General features: G+C 37.6%; 1 protein-coding gene across 1 annotated transcript in view; it reads left to right on the forward strand.

The window, feature by feature from the left end:
• The first annotated feature begins 2,115 nt into the window (after positions 1–2,115).
• Positions 2,116–26,270, forward strand: part of PTH2R (parathyroid hormone 2 receptor) — an 85,779-nt gene continuing 61,624 nt past the window's right edge. The window contains exons 1-2 of the mRNA XM_011993916.1: positions 2,116–2,403; positions 22,766–22,868. Coding sequence (XP_011849306.1) covers positions 2,329–2,403; positions 22,766–22,868 — 178 coding nt within the window. The 5' untranslated portion in view covers positions 2,116–2,328. The remainder of the gene's footprint in view (positions 2,404–22,765; positions 22,869–26,270) is intronic.

A 26,270-nucleotide genomic window follows, 5' to 3' on the forward strand; every position in this document is an offset into this window, starting at 1 on the left:
TTTGGGCCAGATATTTCTCTGATTTGAGGGGCTGTCCTGTGAATTGTGGGATGGTTAGCAGCATCCATAGCCTCTTCCTACCACAAGCCAGTAGCATGTGTGACATATCAAAACTGTGACACAACCAAAAATGTTCTCAGACACTGCCAGACTCCTAAAGTGGAGCATGAAATTTTTCTTGGCCCAGAACCCATGCTGTTATGCACAGTAAATTATTCTCAATTTTTGGGAGACAGAACAATGAAATGAAAAGAAAAACTGCATGGAAAAGCATTCCTGGTTTTGTGAGTCCTAAGGAACATGATAAAAATTTGTAGTAATATTATTGCACAAATAGAACGGATGACTAGCAGTGCCACAATGACGGAATATCTGGACCTTGGACAAATACTTAGTGTCTATTTCCTTATCTATTAATATGGATAACGATAATACTTATCTCGCAGAGTTAAAGATTACTTTCATGGAAAGTACTTAGAATAGTAACTGAATGTAGTAGCACTTAAAAATGTTATATATCAATATTACTACCATTATCATTATTTTCTTGCTTGAATAGGGTAATGTAACATGTAATGATTCTAAATCATGCAATCAAATTGAAGATTTTAGATAATAGCGACTATAGAGGGTTCTATTTTGAAAAAGAGTTTCAACACCCGCCCCCAAAAAGAACACACAAAAAACAAAAGCTCAAAACAAAAACTTTAAATCAGTGATGAAATCAGTGGAAAGTAAACTTTATTTGGTAATTCTGCAGGCATGTGCCAAGGTATGTATGTTGTATAATTTAGGTTCTGCTATTTCAAAAAAGCACATGAAATTGTTTATAATACGTATACATGATATAAACAATACTATTAAAATAGAGATAGGAGTGAACATTTTCAGACATGTAGAAATGGAAATATGTCACTCCTTTAAATGTTTTAGAGCTGGCTGGCAATCAATAATCTATAAATTTTATAAGCAAACTCAGTTTTCATTTTGGCAGGAAATGAGGTCAATCTGTGAGAAATCTCAGATTATTGTGAATTATTGGGCTTCACCTATGGGATTCGCCTTTTTCCAACAGTATCAGATCCTGGGAGACTCAATGTCTAAAGCATTCTCTGGCATCTTGATAATTATGCTTCTGAGGAAGATATAGGAATAGGCTTTGTCCCAAATCAAGGTGCTTACACAGCCACACACAAAGTGTTAAAGAATATTAGACCGGATGCGGTGACTCACACCTGTAATCCCAACACTTTGGGAGGCAGAGGTGGGTGGATCACCTGAGGTCAAGGGTTCGAGACCAACCTGGCCAACATGGAGCAACCTCATCTCTACTTTAAATAAATAAATAAATACATAAAAATAAAAAATAGCTGGGCGTGGTGGCGCGCCTATACTATCAGCTACTTGGGGAGGCAGAAGCAGAAGAATCGCTTGAATCCAGGAGGTGGAGGTTGCAGTGAGCCAAGATCGTGCCACTGCACTCCAGCCTGGGCGACAGAGGGAGACTCCATCTCAAACAAAACAAAACAAAACAAAACAAAACAAAAGGGAAAAAAAGAATATTAGTTATCTTTTTTAAATGCCAGAATTCAAAGCACAATACCACACAAATAACTTTTAAACCACAAGAAATACATATATTATTTCTACCTAACACACACCCAGTATTATAATGGTTAGGAGAAAATTAGAGCATTTTAGAGGGTTTTAGGACTGTCCGGCGAACAGCGCAGACGCAGGGCCCACCTGGCCTTGGGAGCCTTTAGTCATCCTGTGACTGTCCTAGGGCCGATGGTTAGCGCACGCAGGACAGTAGGGAACTTCTGGACCACTCCCCGAAGACCCAGGGGGCCCCTAGAGACAGGGCCCTGGAACCCGGGACGGAGTGGAAGGAAGCAGAAGCATTGTGAGTCGCGGGTGGCGGCATCAGCTCCGTGGGATCCTTTGCCCCCCGCCCCCGGGGCTGAGGGATGCGAGGAGGAGCGCGAGCGCAGCCGCGCGGGGCGCACCCGGATCCGCCTGGCGCGGGAGCCGCCCCCTTCCCGCGGCAGGTGGCGCGGGGCTGCGAGTCAAGTGCAGGACTCGGGCCAGTCTCTCCGGAAGACAAGACCAACCTCGAGTCGCGGCGCAGCAGGACGTGGGCTCTGAGAAGCGCGTGGCTCCGGCGACAAGACCCCAAGCACCTCGGCCGGTGGCCCGGGCCCGACCACCCCAGCTGCGCATCGTTACTGACCACAAGTTTGCCCAGGCCCAGCCAAGTTGGTGACTTGGAAGCTTCTCCCGGGCTCTGGAGGAGGGTCCCTGCTTTTCTCTACAGCCGTTCCGGGCATGGCCGGATTGGGGGCGTTACTCCACGTCTGGGGTTGGCTGATGCTCGGCAGCTGCCTCCTGACCAGAGCCCAGGTAAGAGCCAGGGCTCCGCGACACCTGTTTTCGCGGAGCCTCCGGCGGCGATTTGGCTTTAGCAACACGGAGGCCAGGTGCGCACGAGAGCTCATTCATGTTCACACATCCACACCCGCCCCGGCACGCACCGAGGCGCTCCCGGCAGGTGGTGGCAGGCAATTAGTGGAGCTTCAAAGATCTGCTTTAGTGGAGTGATGTCCTGGGGCATCCTGGCATCCGCAAAGTAAGGATATTTCAGAACAGCGGAGTCGTGGATCAGGAGTGTGAGGCTGGGAAGGTGAAGAAACTTTTCTTAAACTCCGTGGTCCCCATTTAATTAATCAAAACGGCTTTCGTCTGCTGGTAATTTACCATCGCTTTTGAGAATTTAAACTTACAGGATCGATTGTGATCACTATCTGAAAGAATAATTGGCTGTCTGTGATACAGAATCACACACCATTCAAGTTAGGAGACAGAATAAAAATACCAAAATACAGCTCATTTGTTAATGTTAAGAAGCGGTGGCTGTCACTTTCGTACTGCTAATATCATTTAGAGATTTTCTGGGCGATCTTTCACAATGAAGCCTCTTTAATGTGCAAGGCACAATTCAGACGCACTTTTTTTTTTTGAGTCAAATCAAATGCAGGGTTTACAGTCAGCTTTTCAGATGAGCTAGAGAGATGCGTGTTGTGGTGGATGTTATGCAGTTCAAGAACCCTGTGAATTTAAACTGAATCAAGGTATTTCTCTCCAGTTCGGTAGGGGGTGCACCTAGACCATCAAATGAAGGCCCAGTAAAAAATTATTTCACCGTGAGAATGTAAAGCAGTGATTTATGTATTGATACTGTCTAAACTTAATACTATGTTCTCGGCTTTCAGATGACTAGTTTAAATTTCAATTATTCTAAAAGTGCAGTTTAAAAAACCTATTTGTTATAGACATAACCAGAGACATTAAAACTTAAAGGGGATTTCTAGAATATGTGCCATGCTAAAAGTGAGCTTTACTTAACATGACCAAGATGCTTCATGTAGATTTATTTTGTTGATAAATAAATTTTGTTAATAAGCAATTTGTGTGTCATACATTGACTAATAATATTAGCAATGGATACCTGAAAGTAAGGTACACTTAAACCTGAAAAAATTCATCAAGTGACCAGAAGGAATATGAATGCATGGAAAAAAATTTGGTGATAAATTTCCATGACCGTTATAGAACTCTGGTAGTCTCTACTATACTTCCTACATTTCTATCTTGTAAGATATTTGGATAATTTGCTTAAAAATGGCATCTTCTTATACCTAAGAGGCAACTAACCATTTATTTTCTTTAGTGTTCTAGATTACTTTTCATAAGGAAATGGGGAGGTGTTATTTAGTACAATACGAAAAAAGGCTTGGTGTGGTGGCTCATGCCTGTAATCCCAGACCTTTGGGAGATGGGAGGATCTCTTGAGTCTGGGAGTTCGAGGCTGCTCTGAGCTATGATCATGCCACTGCACCGCAGCCTGGCAACAAAATGAGACCCTGTCTTGAAGCAAGGAAAGAAAGAAAAGGAAGAAAAGAAAAGAAAAGAAAGAAAAAAGAAATCACCATGGGATTGTGGGCAGAATATTTTCTTTTGCTTTCAACAAAACCATTAGGACACTGAATACTTTTTCTATAATTTTAAACCAGGGTTTCCCAACCTTGGCATTATTGACATTTTGGGCTATATATAATAATTCTTTGTTTTGATGGGGGCGGGGGTGTTGTCTTGTATATTGCAGGGTATTTAGTGCCATCCCTGTCTCTTACATCCAGTAGGTGCTAGTAGCACCCCTCCCCCTAACTGAGACAACCAAAAATGTCTCTAGATGTTGCTATACATATTTTGGAAGGCAAAATCACTCCTGGTTGAGAATCATTGCTTTACACGGATTTCCATTTATATCTATAGATTATGAATTGCATAAAATGACAGTTTGTGGTATTACATTTGCCAAATTTTTGACATTTTAACAAAATCTGGAGGTTAAATTCAAGTGATTTATATCAACAAACTGATACATTTTCTGACCTTCAGTTTCTTCATCTTCAAAAGAGTCATATTGGCCTAAGATTCTTTTAATTCTATAATTCTTGGCTTATTACTTTAGGTTACAGTCATTTTCTACTCTGAAATTCCATTAGTTAACCTGGAGTATAATAGAGACTAAATATATTCTGGGTATTATTTACTTCAAATATCAGTTGCTGATATTATTAGCTTAAGTATGAGAGACAAGGTATTTATGAAAAATGAGCCTGGCTTTATTAATTTTTTTTAAGCGTACCCAGTTAATGATGAATATATTGGTAGCTAACACAGATATTTGAAAAAATAATTATAATATATTGATAGAAAACCAAAGGGAACTCACAGGCAGAATGAACTTGTGTAGAGTAAATATTTAGTATTCAGTAAACATTGGATCATACCATAAAATAGATGATATAGACTAGCGCTCATCAACTGTTTTAAGGGTCTCTGTGGTTTCTGGTTGGTAAAGATATACTTTTGTCTCAATGCACAGTTCAAAACCCATGCATTCATACATCATTACAGAGCCCAGCAATGCATTTTCTATAGTCAGATTATCACATGGTAATGAGGACCACTAGATAAACATGTTCAGTATTTTCTTTTACTGTGTTAGTGGATCCTCCTGGTAACAGACTGTGAGATGGAATTGGGGTGCCAGAGATTTATTAGGGGAGGAGGTAATGCTTGTGAAAGTTGAAAGGGAGAGGGAGAAGGATTGAACAGGGGTAACCTCAGACCAGCAAGCGAATCTGACAGTTTTGTCCAACTCAATGGAGAACCCTGGGGGAAAGGTTGCCCATCAGAGGAGTCCCCTACTGTGAAAAAATGGCCACGTCTTAGAATTCCTACTATTGACCTTCCAGTATAAAGATTCAGAGCCTACTAGAAAAATCAGAAGTCTCTTTCTGGGTGTGGAAAAATGGTAATCAGTGATGCTACTTGCCAAGTACCAAATACTGTGCTAAGTACTTGATGCTCTCATTTAATTATCACAGTAACTTTATGAGATGGGCACTGTAATTGTTCACATTTTTATAAATGAGAAAATGGGGCTACGAGGTGTTAGATAATATACTCAACTCACACAAGCAGCCATGATTTATACTCTGGCTTTTACCTCTGGGGCCCACCCCTCCTACTGGTACCCTCATTGTGGAGATCAGCTGGGCATGGCTTAGTGACATTTTGTATACACATGTCCTCTGTCCCAGCAATCTCTGTCCCTGAGTCTCTATCCCAAGGAATTTCTCACCCAGGTCTATAATGATTCTCGCAGTAATTCTATGATGTTAGAGAATTAGGGACAATCTGGGTGTTTGTAATGGGGTATTGTGCAGCAATAAAAAGCAATGGCTTAAATGTGCACAAATCAGCATGGACAAGATTGTAAAAACAGGATAACATGTGACACAGAAAAAATAGGATATATGGTATGATATCATTTACATACATTAAAATACATGCATATAAACAGTAATATATGTTTTATGAACATATTCAGATAAAAGATTTTTTTTGTGTGTGTGTGTGTCTCACATAAATGCTTGTATATGGGAGGTAGAGAAGTAGGAGTGGGGTATAGAGATAAAAGGGGATAAATCAACAAATCAAGTAGGCCTGCACTCTGCATCTCAATGCATGTGTTAATTGGAAACTGTGGTAATAATAAACAGAACTGTCAAAACTATTACTGGTGGAGTTAAGAATGAGGACGGCTGGGTGCAGTGGCTCATGCCTGTAATCCCAGCACTTTGGGAGGCTGAGGTGGGCAGATTACTTGAGGTCAGGAGTTAGAGACCAGCCTGGCCAATGTGGTGAAACACCATCTCTACTAAAAATACAAAAATTAGCTGGGCATGGTGGCTCATGCCTGTAATCCCAGCTACTTGGGAAGGTGAGGTGGGAGGATCGCTTGAACACTGGAGGCAGAGGTTGCAGTGAGCTGAGATCATGCCAAGTCCTAGAATACAGGCAGCTTCTCCAAAGTGGAAACTAGGGACTATCTTTGGCAGAGTCAAATGGAAACTTGACTGTTGATTATCTCTATACTGTGTTTATTGCCACAAACACTATTATAGTTAAAGATAAGAGAGTTGGTTTGTTCTCATTCTTTTCTGTTGACAACCAGGACTGTTTCCATTTGTCTTCTAGTTATAAGGAAGCCTTAAATCCCTGAGGAATGGGCTTCTCGGTGGCTGCATTGATTGTGAGTAGTCTCTTCAGCCCTGGTAGACCAGAGGCAGTGAGATGGAAGGGTCCTAGGTGTGGCTTTTTCTTGCCAATGCACAGAGAGTAGGTTTCACTTTCCCAGAACTTCCTCAATTCTTTGTGACAAAATAAAATATTTTCAACCAGCATTCATGTATCTCACTTATTTTCCTGTCTTGAACTTCAGTTGGTTTTGTCATCTGCTAGAATCCATCTTGTCCTTTCTTTCCCCTCTGTTTTGTTTTTGTCTTTTCTCTGGGTTATTAATTAAGTTTTTAAACAGTCATGTGACTTTAGGTAGTTAATTTCATCTCTTGGCGTCTCCATTGGCTCCACTGTAAAATAGGACTTATTCATAGGATAAGCATTATAGTGACATCTACTCATAGAATGTGAGTCTTGAATTTAAAAATATACAAACAAAAAGCTTTAAGGTGCCTGATAACAAAATATGTGAGCTCTTTCCTCTTCTTTTATTAGAAGATCAGTCAAATTCTTTTTAATGGAACGATTATTAGATTAAGAATATTTCTAAGCATTAGTGGGAACTCCTGAAGGCTTTTAAATGGGGTGTGTATGTGTGTGAGAATTTTGCGAGGCTATTTTCTCTTCCTTTTATTTCTTATGGCTTCTCCTTCAGAATGCACATTTTTCTGATAGCAATTGGACATTTTCTTCATAACACTGATAGCTGTTATAATATTACATTTATTAATATAAGTACTTGATTAATATCTACCTTCTTCATTGCTTTTGCTCAAAATTTGTTTCCTTCTTGCTGATGGATATTACCACTTTACTTTTCCCAGTTGTTATTATCTCCCAGGATGGCACAGCTGTGCTGCATGACAGATGTATTGCCTAGAGGGAGTGACACTAGTTAGAAATGAATAGAACATTGACCATTGTTGCTATTATGTGTAGATATATAATTTGGCCTTCAGCCTCATTTTCTGTAATCTCAGATCCTCGTTGCCGATTGCTGGCAGGAAATGATTTTCTTGATGATTTCTCATGTCCAAAACAGGTCAACACTATTTCTAGAGTGATAATCATTGGCTGATTTCATTTCCTCATGAAATGAACTCCATCACTGAGTAGAGCTGCCATAGAATAGCCTTGAAAGGCAGAGGTAGTGCTGTGTAAGGACACTGTACTGGGAGATAGGATACCTGGCTATAGTCCATGTTTTACTGTAAATTAGCTGGGTGGCCACAGATAAGTGGCAAAATTCTGGGTCTCATTTTGTCATATGTCAAGAGTATAAGGCTTCGAGTTCCATCATACCAGAGATTCAGATTTTTTCAGGTTATCAACAGTGGTAGCTTTAAAAGTAATGTTTTTGCTATATACATATAACAGGGGTCAAAAGCAAAAACTACCTGCATTTCTATTTAGTCTTTGTCTATGTGCCTGTTCAATTAATATATACTTTCAATTATGTCATAATGGAAATTTTATATATATTTTCACTTGACATTATACAATCCACTTTTTTCCATTTTCATATGACTATTTTCCTGTCTTCTGTACTCATTCGCTTTCTCTCTCACTACAGGCCCATCTCCTCTCCATCCCACTCAGATAATACTGTACATCTTCCACCTCTTTCTCCATAATTTTTTTGCTCATATAAAATATAAACACAGATGTAGTTATTTCATCCTTATTTGTTTAAAAAGTGACCACCACACACACAAACACACACACACACAGAGAATGTTTATAAACAATGTAGAAGACTGGCAATTTGAACTCATTAAATTATATTACAAATGACAGAGAGCCACCACTTGAATCTTGAGAGAGTGGTCCTCCTTTCATCTTGGAGTGTTGTTATCATAGTATGTTCTCCCCATGTGATGCCACTCTAGCAATTTCAGACACAGCTACATAGAAGTCATGATTACAGAAACTCCAAGAGCCAGCCTTAGCAGAGACAGCATTTGACACTATCAAGTGTCACTGATGTACAGAAAGAAAAATTAGACTTTAAGGAATGCAAGTATAAAAAAGATTCAGTGCTCAGGAACTATAAAGTTAGTTACTTGAAAATGGAATTTGAGCTCTGTTATGATTTCAATAGTGCAAGAGCTATACTTAATTATTCCTGCATTAACCATTATTTTTATATTTTTGAACATTTTTAACATATGGAATATAAGATATTGACTAAATGGAACATGTATTATTTTTACATTCTTGAAGTTTTCTATGTGTTGCTGAAAACCATTTGTTTATCTGTATTACCTAATTAGCCACCTTGAACAATGTCACAACTAAAAGCTGTAAGGGTTGAAGAAGGAAGAAAGAAACACAAAAAGTGGCTCAACAGTCAAAGACAGGTTTATTTTGGAGAATAAACCTGGGAGGGGCTTCTGGCCAGTTTTGGTCAGGAGCATGCTCTCTTACAGACTAAAAGTATTTAAGGGTTCAGGGTGGGAGAGCTTATCATAGACTTGGACTGCTTCTGTGCCTCTTTGTCTTGCTTATTTGGGAGGGATAGTTTTTGTGTTTGTTCCCATACATCTTCCTCCACCTGCAGGCATATCCCCCAAGTCTGCTTTTAGCTTCCCCATCTTAGTGCACCTAATGGGAAAGGAATATGCTGATTAGGGTCCACTGTTTTACTGGGGCTCATTGTATGAGTGTGAAGCTTGGTGGTTACTCAAGAGACTTTCCCCCTCCTTCTGTGCCCAAGCTGTCTTATCTTTGTTTTACTGTCGGCTCTTTCTGGTTACTTGTTGTTAGAAGAGAAGTGATTTCCTTGAAATGCGTGAGGTTAGAAAGGGGGCTAGAACTTAAAATGGTGGTATTTGTCCAAGATGACGGTGCTCCTGCTCTGTCAAAAGCAACTAAAAGTGGAGGTAACATTCACTCCATAGCCCATTTTCTTAATATATATGGTGACAATAGTAGTTAGTGATATTTTTGTATTCAGTCTTGTCCATGTATAGATATAATATATCCTACATGGTTACATTCCTCATAGTATTCCCCCAAGTTCAGTAAAAGCAATAATCCATGCACTATTTCTTTTTCTGATTATCTTTTGAGTCCTTTGTCAGCTAATGAGGATAGTGAATTGTTTTTCAGTTTTTTTCTATGGGAATATCTATTAGAATAGGAAATTTTGGGTTGATATATCCTCAGTTCTCAAACTTTATTCCAAAATTTTTATTCACTAGAACAAAAATGGGCAAACTATGGTCTGTTATCCAAATTCATTCCATCATCTGTTTTTCTATGCCTCATGAGCTAAGAATGATTTTCACATTTTTAAGTCGTTGAATAAAAATCAGAAGAAGGACCGAGGTTAACAGTAAGAGTGAAGTCATGTTGATAGCTTGCACTATTGATAGGTGAGTGGCACTTTACTTCTGTGGTCTTCCTTTTCAAAATATATTGGCCCAGTTCCATAATGAGAAAACCATAGAAAAAACCCAACTGTGGGACATCATACAAAATTTCTGATTAGTGTTCCTCAAAACTGTTAAGATAATTAAAAACGAGGAAAGCCTGAAAAACTATCACGACCAAGAAGAACCTAAGGAGATATGACAAGTAAACATGATGTGGTGTCTTGATGAGACCCCAGAACAGACGAAGGATGTTAGGTAAAAACTAAGAAAATCTGAATAAAGTACCAACTTAGTGAATAACAATATATCAATATTGATTTATTAATTATGACAAATATACCTACTAAGATTTTAATAAGGGGAAATTGAGTGTTTATGGGAACTCTGTACTATCATATAACTAAATTTTTTCTGTAAATCTAAAACTATTCTAAGATTTAAAACATTTAAAAGGGGATTTTATTGTATTTTAAAAGGATAATATTTTGTAGATGTGAAGATTAAATAAAATTAAAATTTCAGTGTTAAAAAATTTTATTTGAACACAGCCACATTAATTCACTTACTTATTGTCTATGGCGATTTTATGCTACATAGCGGAGTTGAGTAGTTTAGACAGAGCACCGCTTCACATGGCTGTTTGGTGCATTCTGAATTGCAGTGACTCAGTCATAACTTGACACATTTCAAGTGCTACATGTATTGCTCTACATTTTCACTTTACTTTTTTCACTACCAGGGAGAACCCATCATGTCAATATAAGAAGAGAAAAATGGACTAAATATTCTGCTTCTAAAGGCACAGTGTACGTGGATTTTTTTTGCTATCAAATAAAACGGAAAAGCATCGTGTTTATTATTCAGTGACACCACAGCTGTGCTAATAGAATACAGTATATGTTGACATTCCCAGATTAAGCAATCATTACAATATTCCCAGCTGATAGCACAGCATTCAGTCAGAAAAAATTAGAACATTTAAGATGAGATATCTCATCACATAACTTCTTTTAAAAAATGAGGCTGCAATAAAAGTAAAGTTCAAAGTAAGGTTGTCATTTGTTAGCTAAGCAAGGAAAGCCATTTACCAATGATGAACTAATAAATGGGTTAAATCATATTTGATTGTAGCAGGCATGAAATGTGTCTAGAAAAAATAACTAGTTTAAAACTACTTACCTTTTGAAAAGAATGGAGTTGAGGATGTTGTAGCAACACCAATAATCAATTAAAAAACAAAGCAAATGATTTTAAGGGGTTTTCCTTGGCTCTTGATGAGTTAACAAATGTTACTGATATTAATCAGTTGTTTATTTGAGGAGTCAGTGCTGAGTTTGGTTTACTGAAGCATTTGCCTTGAAAAATAGTCTGCGTGGGAGAACATTTTCAAAGAATTTGAGAAAATGACTAATTTAGTTCAACCTGACATGGAGTGTTAAAGACGTGTTAAAAATGATGGTGTTAAACCTTTGTGTGGAAGACCAATCCAAAGCTCATGAAAATATAAAGCATTTAAAATCAATGGTTATTTATTGTATGATTTATCTGGAAGTGCTTTGTAGGAAATATTTGAATCTATCATGTGTTATTGAACCAATAATGCCAATGGCCACTTTGTTCACCCTTACGAACTTAATTATCATCAGTTCTTTAAATTTTGGCAGAAATAGAAGCCACATACTTTGACTTGCCCTACTATGGCTTAGCCATGATAAAGCTTACTATGATTTTTCTGAGCTCAGGGTTAAAATGTTGAAATTAGGTGAACTACTTTTTCAAGCTATCTGCTGTTCTGTATGTGATGGTTGATACAGAGGGTCAACTTGACTGGATTGAAGGATACAAAGTATTGATCCTGTGTGTGTCTGTAAGGCTGTTGCCCAAGGAGATTAACATTTGAGTCAGTGGGCTGGGAAAAGCAGACCCACCCTTAAGCTGGGCAGTCACAATTTAATCAGCTGCGAGCGTGGTTAGAATATAAACAGGCAGAAAAAATGTGAAAAGAGAGACTGGCCTAGCCTCCCAGTCTACATCTTTCTCGCGTGCTGGATGCTTTCTGCCCTTGAACACTGGACTCCAAGTTCTTCAGCTTTGGAACTCAGACTGGCTTTCCTTGATCTTCAGCCTGCAGATGGCCTATTGTGGAATCTCGTGATTGGTGAGTTAATACTTAATAAACTCCCCTTTATATATATATATATATCTATTCCATTAGTTCTGTCCCTCTAGAGAACCCTGACTAATGCAATGTACCTCTCAATGAAGATTGGAAAAGAAAGAAGGGATGAAGAAAAAAATAGCTTAGTTTTAGGTCTAACAAGAGTCTCTTGATCTTTGGTACTTTTTTTTTTTTTTACAAGGGGTTTATAATTCAGTAGTGATGGATGAATCTCATATTAGTTTCAGGAAATTTGTTAAAGTTGCCAAAATGTCCTTCCTAGATTTCATTATTTATCTCTTGAAATGCATTAAGGATCCATTTTACATACATTGTAAAATTAGTCTTTTTTGCTATAATCCTGGAAGCCAAGTAACTAGGCATGTGTATAAAGAAAGAAGAGAGAGAAAATTCCTGTGCCAAAATTTGTAACTGGGGTATAGCTAGATGTTTTTTCTCTTGGAGGCAATCTAGTTCATTTGCAAGAAATGGTGTTGAAAAGACATGGATTTATTTATTTGAAAAATTCCAGGTCTGTTTGTTACAATAAGGCTGGTCATGAAAACACAAGTACTTGTTAAGAGAGAAGTACTGTTCAAAGACGGGAATCTTTTTTTTGGTTGTTTTTGAGATGGAGTCTTTCCCTCTCGCCCAGGCTGGAGTGCAATGGCACAATCTTGGCTCACTGCAACCTCCGCCTCCTGGGTTAAAGTGATTCTCCTGCCTCGGCCTCCCGAGTAGCTGGGATTACAGGCATGTGCCACCATGCCCAGCTACAAAGGTGGGAATCTATGGTCTAATAGGAGGCAAACATCATTAGAATAAGCTGGATAAAATAAGAGAAGCTAAATAGAAAATCCAGGAGTAACTGTGCAAGTCAGCCATATCTTGAGGGGAGTAAGAAAGGCAAAATATCACAGAAGTAGATCAGTCTTGCTTATCATTGCAAAACATGAAAAATCAATTTTAACTTTATGTTAAAATACAAATACCTTATGAGCAATTTTGGCTTTATTCTGTTGATTCTGTTATTTGCAGATGTTAGCAATACTTTTATAAGAAAGTCACTAGAATTCACTAGAAGCTATTAAAACTAAAAAAAGTTCAGTAATGTCACCAAGAATGACATTAAAAATAGGAAATAAAATAGCTTCCTTATGTGTAAAAAAACTACCACTTAGCATAATAAGAATATCCTATTAGTAATAGCGATCAAAAATAAAATAACTAGAAATGAACGGAAGAATTATGCTGAACCTGTATGACAAAAAGAAAGCTTTACTAAAGCTTAAAAAGATAAACATTAAATAAATGAGGAAATATACCATATATTTATCAAAGGAGGATAAAGGGAATGTCTCATATTTTCAGGAACCTATACAAGTTGTGAGGGACTACCTAATGCATGATTTCTTTTGCACTCAATTTTCTTTTTGCTAATGAAGTAGTCTTAATATATTTGACCTTACTTTAGCTCAAATACTATATTGCACTTAATTTATAATTAACTTAAAATTTAGTTGGTGTTTTTCATGGTTATAGTCATGAAACTAAACAATTCCTGAAAAACTTTAGCAGATGAATTTTTAAAAATCTGTGTTTTGGGAGAATTATAGATTCACATGCAATGTAAGAAATAATACAGATACTAAATACCTTTCATATACTTTGTCTCAATGGTAACATCTTTCATTACTATAGTACAATATTACAATCAGGAAATTGACATTGATATAATCCCTCTGTCTTATGCAGATTCCATTGGTTTTATACATACTTGTGTGTGTGCACGTGTATTTGGTTTATGCAGTTTTATCACATGAAGAGTTGCATGTGATCACCACCACAGTGAAGATATAGAATAGTTCCAGCACAGGAATCCTTTCATAGCCACAACCACTTACTTCTCCCTTCCCCGCAATACCTGGCAACTGCTAATCTGTTCTTTGTCTCTGTAATCATTATATGACTCTTAAAAATTTAACCGTGCTTTGTTTCTAAGTAGTAATTGGAGCTCTACAAATATCTGTAATAAATTCACATGTAGTTAAAATATAAGAGAAAAGGATGAGCAATAGCTTTGAAGGATGACAGCTCAATGTGATCGCATTCTTAATGTTTTCATTTAACTATGTGTGAGCCACACCACAGATAGGTACATGGTTTTCTTAAATCATTTTCAATTTACTTCTTGCATGAACAGGGTCATGGAAATTTTTATAATTTGTAGTCAAATGTGCAAAATCAACTGATCTTCAGATTTAGTTTGAATTAGAGTTCATTATGTGAAAGGATTAAAAACTTAAGAAGCCAAGACATTTTCATATTGTGTGTGTGTGTGTGTGTATCTGTGTGAGTATGCATGCTTCCTTGTGTGTGTTTGTGTAATGTATTTATGCTGTGTATCTTATCTGTTTTTCTTTTTTATGTTGACTTAAAAAAGGACTAAACAAAAATAGTTTCATGGTTCATAATTTAAAGATAGATGATTCAGTAATATATTTCTGAAAACTATACTGTTTATTATAACAGATTCCCTTATTTTAAAGCAATATTACAGACAATACATTCTAAATAATTAAAAACATGTTTTCATTGTTAAACCTCCTTTAGAACATAAAAGCTTCGGAATCACACTCGTGAGAGTGACATTGGTGTTTAAGAAAAGGAAAATAAAATAATTATAAGTTCATATGAACTTTTTTGAGGTTTGTGGGAAAACATGGAGTAGAGAGTTCATAAAACTGATTTGTTACTTGGCCCATTTATGCTGGAGTATATGAGAAACCCTGAATTCCAAGCAAAATTCCTTCTTATAGACCAGCTCAGTTTTCTCTCAGGCTATGGAAAGTAGAATGGCTAGCTGTGTTAGAGTTCTTCAGGGATCAGAACCCCCATGGGATATATATACAAACAGATTTACTGTGAGGAAGTGATTTACACAATATGGAGACCGAGAAGTACTAGGATTTGCTGCTGTAGCTGGACCAGCTGCAGACAAAACTCAGACACCAAGTTAAAGAAGGAAGGGATTTATTCCGCCAGGGATATTGGCAAGACTCCTGTCTCAAGAGCGGAGCCCCCCTAGTGAGCAATTCCTGTCCCTTTTAAGAACTCACAACTCTAAGGGGGTACACGTGAGAGGGTCGTTATTGATTGAGCAATCAGGGTGTACATGACTGGGGGCTGCATGCACTGGTAATTATTTCGGTACAAAACAGGATAGGGATTTTCACATTGCCTTTCAATACAAAGTCTGTAATCTATAGATAACATAACCGATTAGGTCAGAGATTGATCTTTAACTACCAGGCCCAGGGCATGGCGCCAGGCTGTCTGCTTGTGGATTTCATTTCTGCCTTTTAGTTTTTACTTCTTCTTTCTATGGAGGCAGAAATTGGGCATAAGACAATATGAGGGGTGGTCTCCTCCCTTACTGTAAGCAAGCTGAAGATCCAGGAAAGCTAGTGGTATAATTCAGTCCAAGTCTGAACGTCGGAGAACCAGGGGAGCTGATGGACTAAATCTCACTTTGAGGGCTAGAGAAGATGAGGTGAAATGTTGCCAGGAAGGGAAAAAAAGGGTGCAAATTCCTTCTTCCTCTGCCTTTTGTTCAATTGAAACCTTCAACAAATTAGATGAGGCCTAGTTACACTGCGGGAGGACAATCTGCTTTGCTGAGTCTACTGATTTAAATGTTAATCTTGAATGAAAACAGACACACAGACACACCAGAAACAAATGTAATCTGGGCACCCATGGCCCACCCAAGTTGCTACATGAAATTAACCAACACACTAGCCTAGAAGGGAATTCATTTTTAAAAAACGTATCCTTTTAAGCCTTTCCAAATTCAAGTAAAACTTAATATATAAATGTTATAATAACTTTCCAAGAGAACACTATATTCATTAAGTAGACTTCACTTTAGGAAAGAGATATTTTTGTAAAATTATAAAATAATCATATCTAAAATATTTTCATATACCTTTTATTATTATTATTATACTTTAAGTTCTAGGGTACATGTGCACAGTGTGCAGGTTTGTTGCATATGTATACATGTGCCATGTTGGTGTGCTGCACCCATTAACTCGCCATTTACATTAGGTATATCTCCTAATGCTATCCCTCCCAGCCCCCCGACCCCCATAATAGACCCCGGTGTGTGATGTTCCCCTTCCTGTGTCCAAGTGATCTCATTGTTCAATTCCCACCTATGAGTGAGAACATGTGGTGTTTGGTTTTCTGTTCTTGCAATAGTTTCCTGAGAATGATGGTTTCCAGCTGCATCCATGTCCCTACATGGTTACATCTGCAGAGGTTTCTGTTGGTTTTTGTTTAGCTATGCCCTGTCCCCAGAGGTGGAGTCTACAGAGGCAGGCAGGCCTCCTTGAGCTGTGGTGGGCTCCACCCAATTTGAGCTTCCTGGGGACTTTGTTTACCTACTTAAGCCTCAGCAATGGTGGGTGCCCCTCCCCCAGCCTCGCTGCCACCTTGCAGTTAGATCTCTGACTGCTGTGGTAGCAATGAGGGAGGCTGCGTGGGCGTGGGACCCTCCGGGCCAGGTGTGGGATATAATCTCCTGGTGTGCCATTTGCTAAGACCTTTGGTTAAGTGCAGTATTAGGGTGGGAGTTACCTGATTTTCCAGGTGTTGTGTGTCTCAGTTTCCCTTGGCTAGGAAAAGGAATTCCCTTCCCTCTTGCACTTCCCAGGTGAGGCGATGCCTCGCCCTGCTTCAGCTCTCGCTGGTCGGGCTGCACCCGCTGGCCAGCACTGACTGTCCGACATGCCCCAGTGAGATGAACCCAGTACCTCAGTTGAAAATGCAGAAATCACCCGTCTTCTATGTCGCTCACACTGGGAGCTGGAGGCTGAAGCTCTTCCTATTCAGCCATCTTGGGTGCCCCCCCATATCCTTTTTTATGATCACCTTGTGGTAGATTCTCATTTACTAGAATGAGGTAATATTTTGTAGTTTTTTTAAGTTAGAGAAGAATGCCTCGAAGAATGCTTCTTTTCTTAAAAAATGATTTTTTTGGTGATAGTTGTAAATTCACATGCAGTTGGAAGAACTAATGAGAAAGAACATGTGTATCCTTTACCCAGTTTCCCCCCTTGTCACTTGTAAGATGATAACCTCTTATAAAACTACAAGAAAATATCACAACCAAGATAATAACATTGATAACAGTCAAGATACAGAACATTTTCTTCCCAGAAAGATCCCTTCTGATGTTCTTTATAGCCAAACCCCTTCCTTTGCACTTGCCACTCCTCAACTCCTGGCAACCACTATCTCTTTTTCATTTCTATAGTTTAATTTGTGTATTCTTCCTTTTTTTCTTGGTTGACTTTCTAGAAGCTTGTCAATATTATTGGTAATTTTAAATCGCCAGCTCTTTGTTTTACTGATAGTTTGTATTGTTTTTCTGTTTCAATTTCATTGATTTCTCCTCTTTATGATGTCCTTCTTTCTACTTGCTTTGGTTTTATTTTCTTCTTTTTCTAGGTTCTCGAGGTGGGAGATTATATTATCGATGCAAAACTTTTCTTCTTTTCTAATGGGTGAATTTAGTGCTATGCATTTCTCTTAGCACTGCCTTAGATCTGTACCACAAATTTTGATATGTTATTTTTGTCTTTTCATTCAGTTCAATGTACTTTTGATTTCCCTTGAGACTTTCTTTTTGACCCATGGATTATTTAGAAGTGTGTTTAGTTTCTAAGTGTTTGGAGAGTTTTATTATCTTTCTGTTATTGATTTCCAGTTTGATTCCATTGTGGTCTGAGAACATTGTGGTCTGAGAACTCCGTATGCTTGCAATTCTTTAAAAATTGTTGAGATTTGTTTTATGATTCAGGATATGGTCTACTTTGGTATTTGTTCTATATGTATTTGGAAAGAAAGTGTATTCTCCATTGCTGGGTGAAGTGTTCAGTAAATGTCTATTAGATCCTGTTGGTTGATGGCATTGTTGACTTCTATATCCTTGCTGATTTTCTGTCTAGTTGTTCTATCAATTGTTGAGTAAGGGGGTTGCAGCTTCCAATTGTAATTGTGGATTTGTTTAACTCTTCTTTCATTTCTGTCAGTTTTTGCTTCAAATATTTTGCAGCTCTGTGTTTTTGATGCAAACACATTTTGGAAGCCATGTTTTCTTGATGGAGAGACCCTTGTATTATTACATAATGTCCTTCTTTTAGTCTCTGGTAATTTTGTTTGCTCTACTTTATCTGGTACTAATATAATTGGGGAAGTGGGATTATCACCTTATTACTACTCGTGGAAGTAGAAGTTTTGGTTCCCCTGTCAGCTATCACTGACACCTATGGTGGGCTGCTCCATGGTCCTGAAGGGTGGGCACATGAGTTCTGCTTCTCATGTGGCCTCCCCTGACACCACAATGGGAGTAGCCTTGTTACTGCTAGGCTGACTCTCCACTAGGTCTTCTCTGACTCCCCTCCAGCTGAGAAGTAGAGGGACACTGTTACTGTCAGGAGGGGTGGAAGTCCAGGCTCCTCATATGCAGATTGTGGAGAAAAGGTGGGGTGTCCAGAAACCTTTGGTAAAGCACAGTATTAGGGTGGGAGTTACTCTTGTTACGGGCCAGTGAGAGGGAATGCTTTAGTTCTTTACTTTGCTCTTAAACCATTCTGGGAGGTTGTAGGGGTCCCTTGTTTTGGGTTGAGTTTGTCAGACAGTGTGACAGGCAAGTGTTCTTGTATAAGTGGTTAGCTGTCCTTGTGTTGCTAGCTGTCCTTGTGTAAGATATCCATGTAGTAAACTGTGATTTGGAAAAATTTCTTGCGATAGTTCCTGTTATCCAGCAAATCATGTGTGAGAGCCCTGCCTTCATGGTTCTGCCCTGCTCCACTTGCCAAGGCTTGACACAAGTTACTCTAGTTTGGATCTTACAACTTCCACATTTTTCTGAAAGCATCACTGATCGACTCTCCTGTGGGTTGGTTTTAATTGTCCCTTGGTGCTGAGATGCACCTGTCCTGGATTGTTGGTCTAGTCTCACATTGGGAAGAAGTAATTGGCGACTAGGAGTCAGTATCATAACACTTTCAGTCACATTTGAGCAACAAGCCTGACCTGGAGAAAGTGACTCTCAGGCTAAATCTTCCCAGAGTCCACTGTTAAGTTCAATTTTGTTGGTTCCTTAAGTATTGGTTATCATTTGAAGCACTGGGCCAGCATTATTCTATTAGGTGTGTTGTTTCTATAGAATTGGATCATGACACAGATAGGTCCAAAGTTTAAAGGAAATAATACAAAGTAAAACCAACAGGAGCATAACGAATTTATTTTGTACAATGGTTTTGAACCAAAAGGCCAAGCCTGAGGGCAACAAACTAAGCAAATCAAAAGACCACAGGGAAATTGGGTGAGACCTGTTGTAGCCATTGAGATCAACTGACTAAATAAAAATTTCTAAAACTCTAATGAAAAAACTAATGGGTTCATGAAACTGCAAATCAAGATCAAGCAGAACAAAATAATTACATAAGATTGAATAATTCATAAAATTATAATTTTTATGACTTTTTAAGGAGAGTACATCAGTGTGGAGGCAATGATTCATGACCTGAAAATCACATGTAATGAGATGGAATAAAAAGCTGAATCCTTGAGATATTGAGGTAGAAGGTGGGGCTCAGAGACTGGACCAAATTGAGGACTAGCTAAAAGAGGGACAGGGTGGAAGTGGCTTTTCATAAGACACATCCTCCAGTGTTTCATGCCAGTTTACCATTGCCATGGCAGCACTGAAAGTTACCATCCCTTTCCACAGCAATGACCCAATGACCCGGAAGTTACCACCCCTTTTTAAAGAAATTGCTATATAATCTACCTCTTAATTTGCATATAAGTGGGTATAAATATGACTACAGAGCTGCCTCTGAGCTGCTACTCTGAGCAGACTGCCTAGCCTTGCTCTGCAAGGAACAGTACTGCTATTGCTGCTGTGCACTGTCACTTCAATAAAAGTTGCTGTCAAACACCACCAGCTTGTCTTTGAATTCTTCCCTGGGCAGAGCCAAGAACCCTCCCAGTCTAAGCCCCAGTTGTGGGCTGCAGCTTTTTCTGTGGTGTTTTTCCAGGCTGTCTTTTTCTTCCTTGGCTAGACAGCAGGCTTCTCTTGAGACTTTAAATTTTTTTTTTTGCCTGTGCCTATTGGTGTTCCAGAGTTTCCAGCTTCTTTTACTCCAAGTTGGGGATGTAGAAGGCAGAAAGAAAACCCAGGGAATTTACCACTATGTTGTTTTCCAGGATCTGTAGCCTGCTCTGCATCTTCTCTCTGCCTTTTAGAATATTGTTATATTCATTTTATATATAAAGTATAGGGCTTTTGTTTATATTTACTGAGAGGAATTCTGGAAAGCACATCAACTCCATCATGCTGGAAGTGGAAGTTCCAGAATCCCTCTTAAATTAATCTAACATGGATTTATGGTTACTTAAAAATTGAATAAATGTGAATATTGGGTTAATTATGAAGATTTTCATATCTTAACATTAAAATTGGCATCTGTATTTACAACGTTAGGGGCTTTTAATAAAGTACAAATTACCAAATTACGGCTTCTCTTACCTATCAAATATGTGACAGATTGGAATTTAACATTTTATTTCAAATCATAAATGATCACTTGTCCAGGAAAAATTACTAACATCTATTTTTCTAAATGTAACATTTTGTTTTGGGTACAATTGTTGCTTTTGGAGAAACAGACATTGAAAATGTAAACTGCTCTTCTATTTGAAGTACACTATCATTTTAATGTCATTCTATGTTAAAGAACACTTGTGTCTATAACGAAGGAATAAAAGAAAGCAGTATAAAAAACAAATACTTATTTGCTTTTACTGGAAATGACTGATTTGGTTTGGCTGTGTCTCCACCCAAAATCTCATCCTGAATTGTAATCCCATAATCCCCACATATCAAGGGTGGGAGCAGGGGAGGTCATCAGATCATGGGGGCGGTTTCCCCCATGCTGTTCTGATAGTGAGTCTCATGAGATCTGATGGTTTTGTAAGCGTCTGGCATTTCCTCTGCTTGCACTCACTTCATCCTGCTGTCCAGTGAAGAAGGTGCCTCCTTCTCCTTTGCCTTCCGCCTTGATTGTAAGTTTTTTGAGGCTTCCCCAGCAATCTGGAACTGTGAGTCAATCAAATCTCTTTCCTTACCCAGTCTTGGGTATTTCTTCATAGCAGTGTGAGAATGGACTAATACAATGACTAAAGATCAATTTAACAGATCATGATTTAGCACATTCTGATCATACTTGCTCCTCGCTAAACTGACCAGATGTTTTAGAACAAAATGTGTTTAGAAGCTGTAGTTTATAAGACGCACAGGTTCCTGAAAAGGTTATCCCAATAAAAAGGCGGCATATGCACAGAAAGAAATAAAAAAGAATATTTTCAAATAAAAATGGTACAAGGGGTGATTTGAAATATTCACCTTTGATAATTGAAGTTAAATTTCTCTGAATCAAATGTACAGTTCTGAAATTTGGTCACAATTTACATAGTGTTTTCTAGGATTGAAGTAAAAGGAAGTAATGGTTTAACGGAAAAAACAGCCAGGAAAAAAACAAAACAAAACAAAAAACTTCAGTGGTGCCTGACTGTTTCTAGAGGACGAATGGGAAGGAGTCAATTTTTCCTGCCTTGCCCACTCAGAGACTCATCTGTTTCCAGTTCATTCTTTCTTTTTGATATGTGAGATTTTAGGCTCACTTTCAGTGTATCTACTTATAACTCAGAATCTGTGTTGTATTATATTGATAGATAAACTCTGGTATATATTTCAATCCCCCAAATTAGTTTTTACTCATTCTCTCATTTTCAAAAAAAATCATTAGAATAAGTTTGGGCATTGAGCTATGAATATAATCCAGAAATCTCCAAAACTATGTATCTGACTATTCACTGAGCGTCTGTTTGTGCTATAAATATCTTAGAAAATAATACCCAGCTAAGCATCTCCCAAACTGTGAAACAAATTAATGTTTGTTGTTTTAAATCACAGCAGTGTTTTGGAATGTTTTGTTACACAGCTATAGGTGATAAATACAGATTGTTTCCTCTTTAAGTTTCTGTTCCTCTGGAACCAAGCACTCTTGGTACTAAGTAAATTTTATCATGTTAGATGGAAGCATAATATTGCAGGAAATTAATTTTTTCTTTGTATATTATTTTTATTTTTAGTAGTATATTATCTCTAATATAAGTTTTTTTTAGTATTTTTTCTTAGTATAATATCTCTATTTTATTTTTTTCCTTAGTCTATTATCTCTAATGTAGTTACCTAACTATATTAAAATTTTCTCACTTCTGGTATGAGATTTTTTAAAAGGCTAATCAGGTAAAAGTAAAATTATTCTAAAATCTTACACATTGATGGATTTTGAGTTTTGATTCAGATAAAGGACTATTTCAAATAGCTTGATATCAAAACTCATTTTCAATTAGATTAGAAGGTGAAATAATGAAAGCTTGCATCCTGACTTGGAAAAACGTGATGAAAATGTTTGTATTTTGTTCATTTCTATAGCTGGATTCTGATGGCACCATTACTATAGAGGAGCAGATTGTCCTTGTGCTGAAAGCGAAAGTACAATGTGAACTCAACATCACAGCTCAACTCCAGGAGGGAGGTAAAGATGCCAAGAAAATTTGCTACCCTTGTGCCTCCTATTTGTTCTCATAAAGATTGCACATTTCCTTCCTTCTTTAGTGCTAGGGAGATCCTTATCAGTCAATCCACATTTCCATGTGGAGGGGTGTACAGCAGAATAACAACACTCTTTTCATCTCTACCCTACATGCTTTTCCTTACCTGTGGAAAAAGTGACTTGCCTGATAGTGGGTTTGAGAATAGCAATTGGGCATGTGCACATCAGTCTGTCCCTTAGTCCTTTGTTCAGGGTTTGTCTGCCTGTAGAGACCATGCATACTGATTTGCCCTTGAACATGCAGTAAGCTTGGAGGAGTAGGCTCTGTCCCTGTGGACATTGCCTCTATTATAAAATATGAAGTTCAAAATCTACTTCATACTTCTCTAAATGCCAACAAATAATTGTGATTGATTTCTCAATTGATTTCAAAATGTGGTCTGCATGACACTGAGTTTTAAAAATGCGTTGGGACGGCTCGGCGCGGTGGCTCACTCCTGTAATCCCATCACTTCGGGAGGCCGAGGTGGGCGGATCACCTGAGGTCGGGAGCTCCAGACCAGCCTGGTCAACAATGGTGAAACCCCGTCTCTACTAAAAATGCAAAAATTAGCTGGGCACGGTGGCGCATGCCCGTAATCCCAGCTACTAGGGAGGCTGAGGCAGGAGAATCGCTTGAACCCGGGAGGCGGAGGTTGCGGTGAGCCGAGATGGCGCCATTGAACTCCAGCCTGGATGACAGAGCGAAACTCTGTCTCAAAAAAAAAAAAAAAAAAAAAAAAGTGTTGTCAGTTTTGATAACGTTCCATGTGATCTTCAAAGGTATGTATGTCCTCTAGTTCCTGAGTACAGTGTTTCATAGTGTCCACTAGATTAAGCTTGTTAGTTTTGTGGTTCATATATTCTGCATCCATAATTATTTTAAAAATGTGCTTGACCTATTATTTTCTGAGATAATATATCTTAAAATTTATGCTACTATGATGATGAATTTTTCAACTTTTCATTGAAAAATTCATTGGATATTTTTACTTCATATATTTTGAAAATATGTTATAAGGTTATTTAAGTTTAGAAATATTAGATTTCTTGGTGAATTAAACCTTTCGTAGATATGCAGTAGCCCTCTTTATCTCTAGGATACTTTTCCTTCATATTTAAAAAATATGTACAATTTAAAATTACTATATTTTAAAAAATTTAACAACACTAGTTTCCTTCTTTCTTGGTTAGTATCTGCCTTGTATATATTTTCCAATCCTTTAAAAATGTTTCAATTGTGACAAAATATATATAGCATTAAATTTATCATTAAAATTTTTTTCATTGTACTACTCAGTAGTGTTAAGTATATTCGCATTGTTGTGCAATCAGTCTCCAGAAATTTTCCATCTAAATTGACACTCTGTACCCATTAAATAACAACTCATATTTCCTAATTCTTTTATTAAACTTTTCTGTATATTTACATTTCAGGAGTATCTTTTACAAACAGGACACACATAGAGTTTTTCTTGTTATCTATTCTGATAATCTTTGTCTATTAACTGAAAAATTTAGCTCAATCACTTTAATTGTAGTTACTAATATACAGTATTTGAGTTTAATTCTAAGATCTTATTTGGGCTTTCTATTTCACCAGCTCTTCCTCTGCCCTTCCACTTCCCCAGTTCCAAGTCTCTCTTGGATTGAGTGAGACCTTTTACTCATTTTATTCCATCCCCTGCCACCTGCAACTAGTATGGAAGATATGTATTATATTTAATGCTTTTAGTGGTTATCCTAGAAATTTTTCACATATTTAATTTCAGAAAGTTTAAAGTTTATCATTCGCTTCCTTTTTCCAAATAATGTATACAGTTTGAGATACTTTGCTTCCAAATTATATGCTTTTTAGCTCTGCCTTAATTTTGTCTTATAATTTTTCTTCTTTGAATAAAATATCCTTTATTTATTTATTTCTGAATCTTTATGTTAGAATATGTTTACAGTGATCTCAGTTTTTGTCTGTTGGAAAATGTCTTTATTTCAATGTCAACCTTGAAAGATACTTTTTCTGGACATATGATCCTTGGTTAAAAATTATTTGCTTTTAAGATACTTTTTTTTTTTCTTGCTTCCATTGTTATTACTGACAAATCAATTCTCAGCCTTTGTTGGTGATTAGCTTTTTCTGTCTGGCTCTTTTTAAGAAATCTTTAACATTGATATTCTGCAGTTTCACTCTGTTTCTAGGTATAGATTCACTGGATTTCCTGAATCTGAGTATCTGTATCTTTATTCAGTGATGGGAATGTTTTAGTTATTTTGCCTCTAAAATTTTGCTCTCCTTTATTTTCTCTTTTATCTCCCTCTGGAACTTTAAGAAGACGAATATAGGACCTCCTCATACTACCCTTTGTGTGTCAATGTCTTATGTATTTTCCTTTTCTTTGTTTCTTTACTGCTGTTTTAGTAATTTCTTCAAATATATTTTCCAGTTTGCCAGCTCTTTGTTCAGCTTTGTCTAACAACCATTCAACCATCCATTAATAAATTTTGATTATATTTTTATTTTCTGAAGTCTTCATATTCAATTTTGATAGTCTCTTGCTCCTTCAATATTCTTTCAAATCTCTTCTTTTTTTTCCTAGACATGCTTTATATGCTGCATATGATAATTGTAATATCTATAGACTTTGCTGATCAATGCTGACTACCACACATGGTAGCTTGTTTCCTTGTGTGTCTAATGATTTGTGATGAGTAACTCTTGAGGTTCTCGTTTAAAGTGCATTTCTTTAGAGAAAATTTGTGTTTGCACCTGCAAGGTGCCTAGATGAATTATTGACCTAAGTCCATTTTAAACTAAATTTAGATCACACATGAATATGGGCTTGTGGTTAGAAATGTATAGAGAAGAATTCCCCCTGCCCCCACTGTTTTCTATTCCAACTCCAAATGTAGCCAAGAATGACACAAACCAATCTCTTTCTGAAGGATGGTTTTATTTCTTGTCCACCCACTTAGTCGGAGAAGTGTCATCTTTTGAGGATACTGACTTTCTAGAGGGGTCTCCTGTTCAATGTCTTCACCCCATCAGGCCTCAGGCTCTTCTTTTGTTACCTGAACACCACCAAAACTCTAAGTAAACAGGTTAGTAGAAGCCTCTAAAGTAAACCCCAAATGTAGAGCTTGCTGCTCCTATATTTCTGGCCTACAATCTATTCCTTTACTTTATAGCCAGTTAAGCCATATTTAAAGAAAGAAGGCTTTTGCATTAATATAGCCTTTGTAGATATCTTGTACTAAAAGGAAGCTTTCTGAATGACTAGTCTAGTAGTGTCTGAAAAGGGAATCACTCATGCAACTTCTAAAGAATGCTGATCCTAATATCTTAGATAT

The sequence above is a fragment of the Mandrillus leucophaeus genome, unplaced genomic scaffold, assembly GCF_000951045.1.
Source record: "Mandrillus leucophaeus isolate KB7577 unplaced genomic scaffold, Mleu.le_1.0 Scaffold436, whole genome shotgun sequence".
NCBI lineage: Eukaryota > Metazoa > Chordata > Mammalia > Primates > Cercopithecidae > Mandrillus > Mandrillus leucophaeus.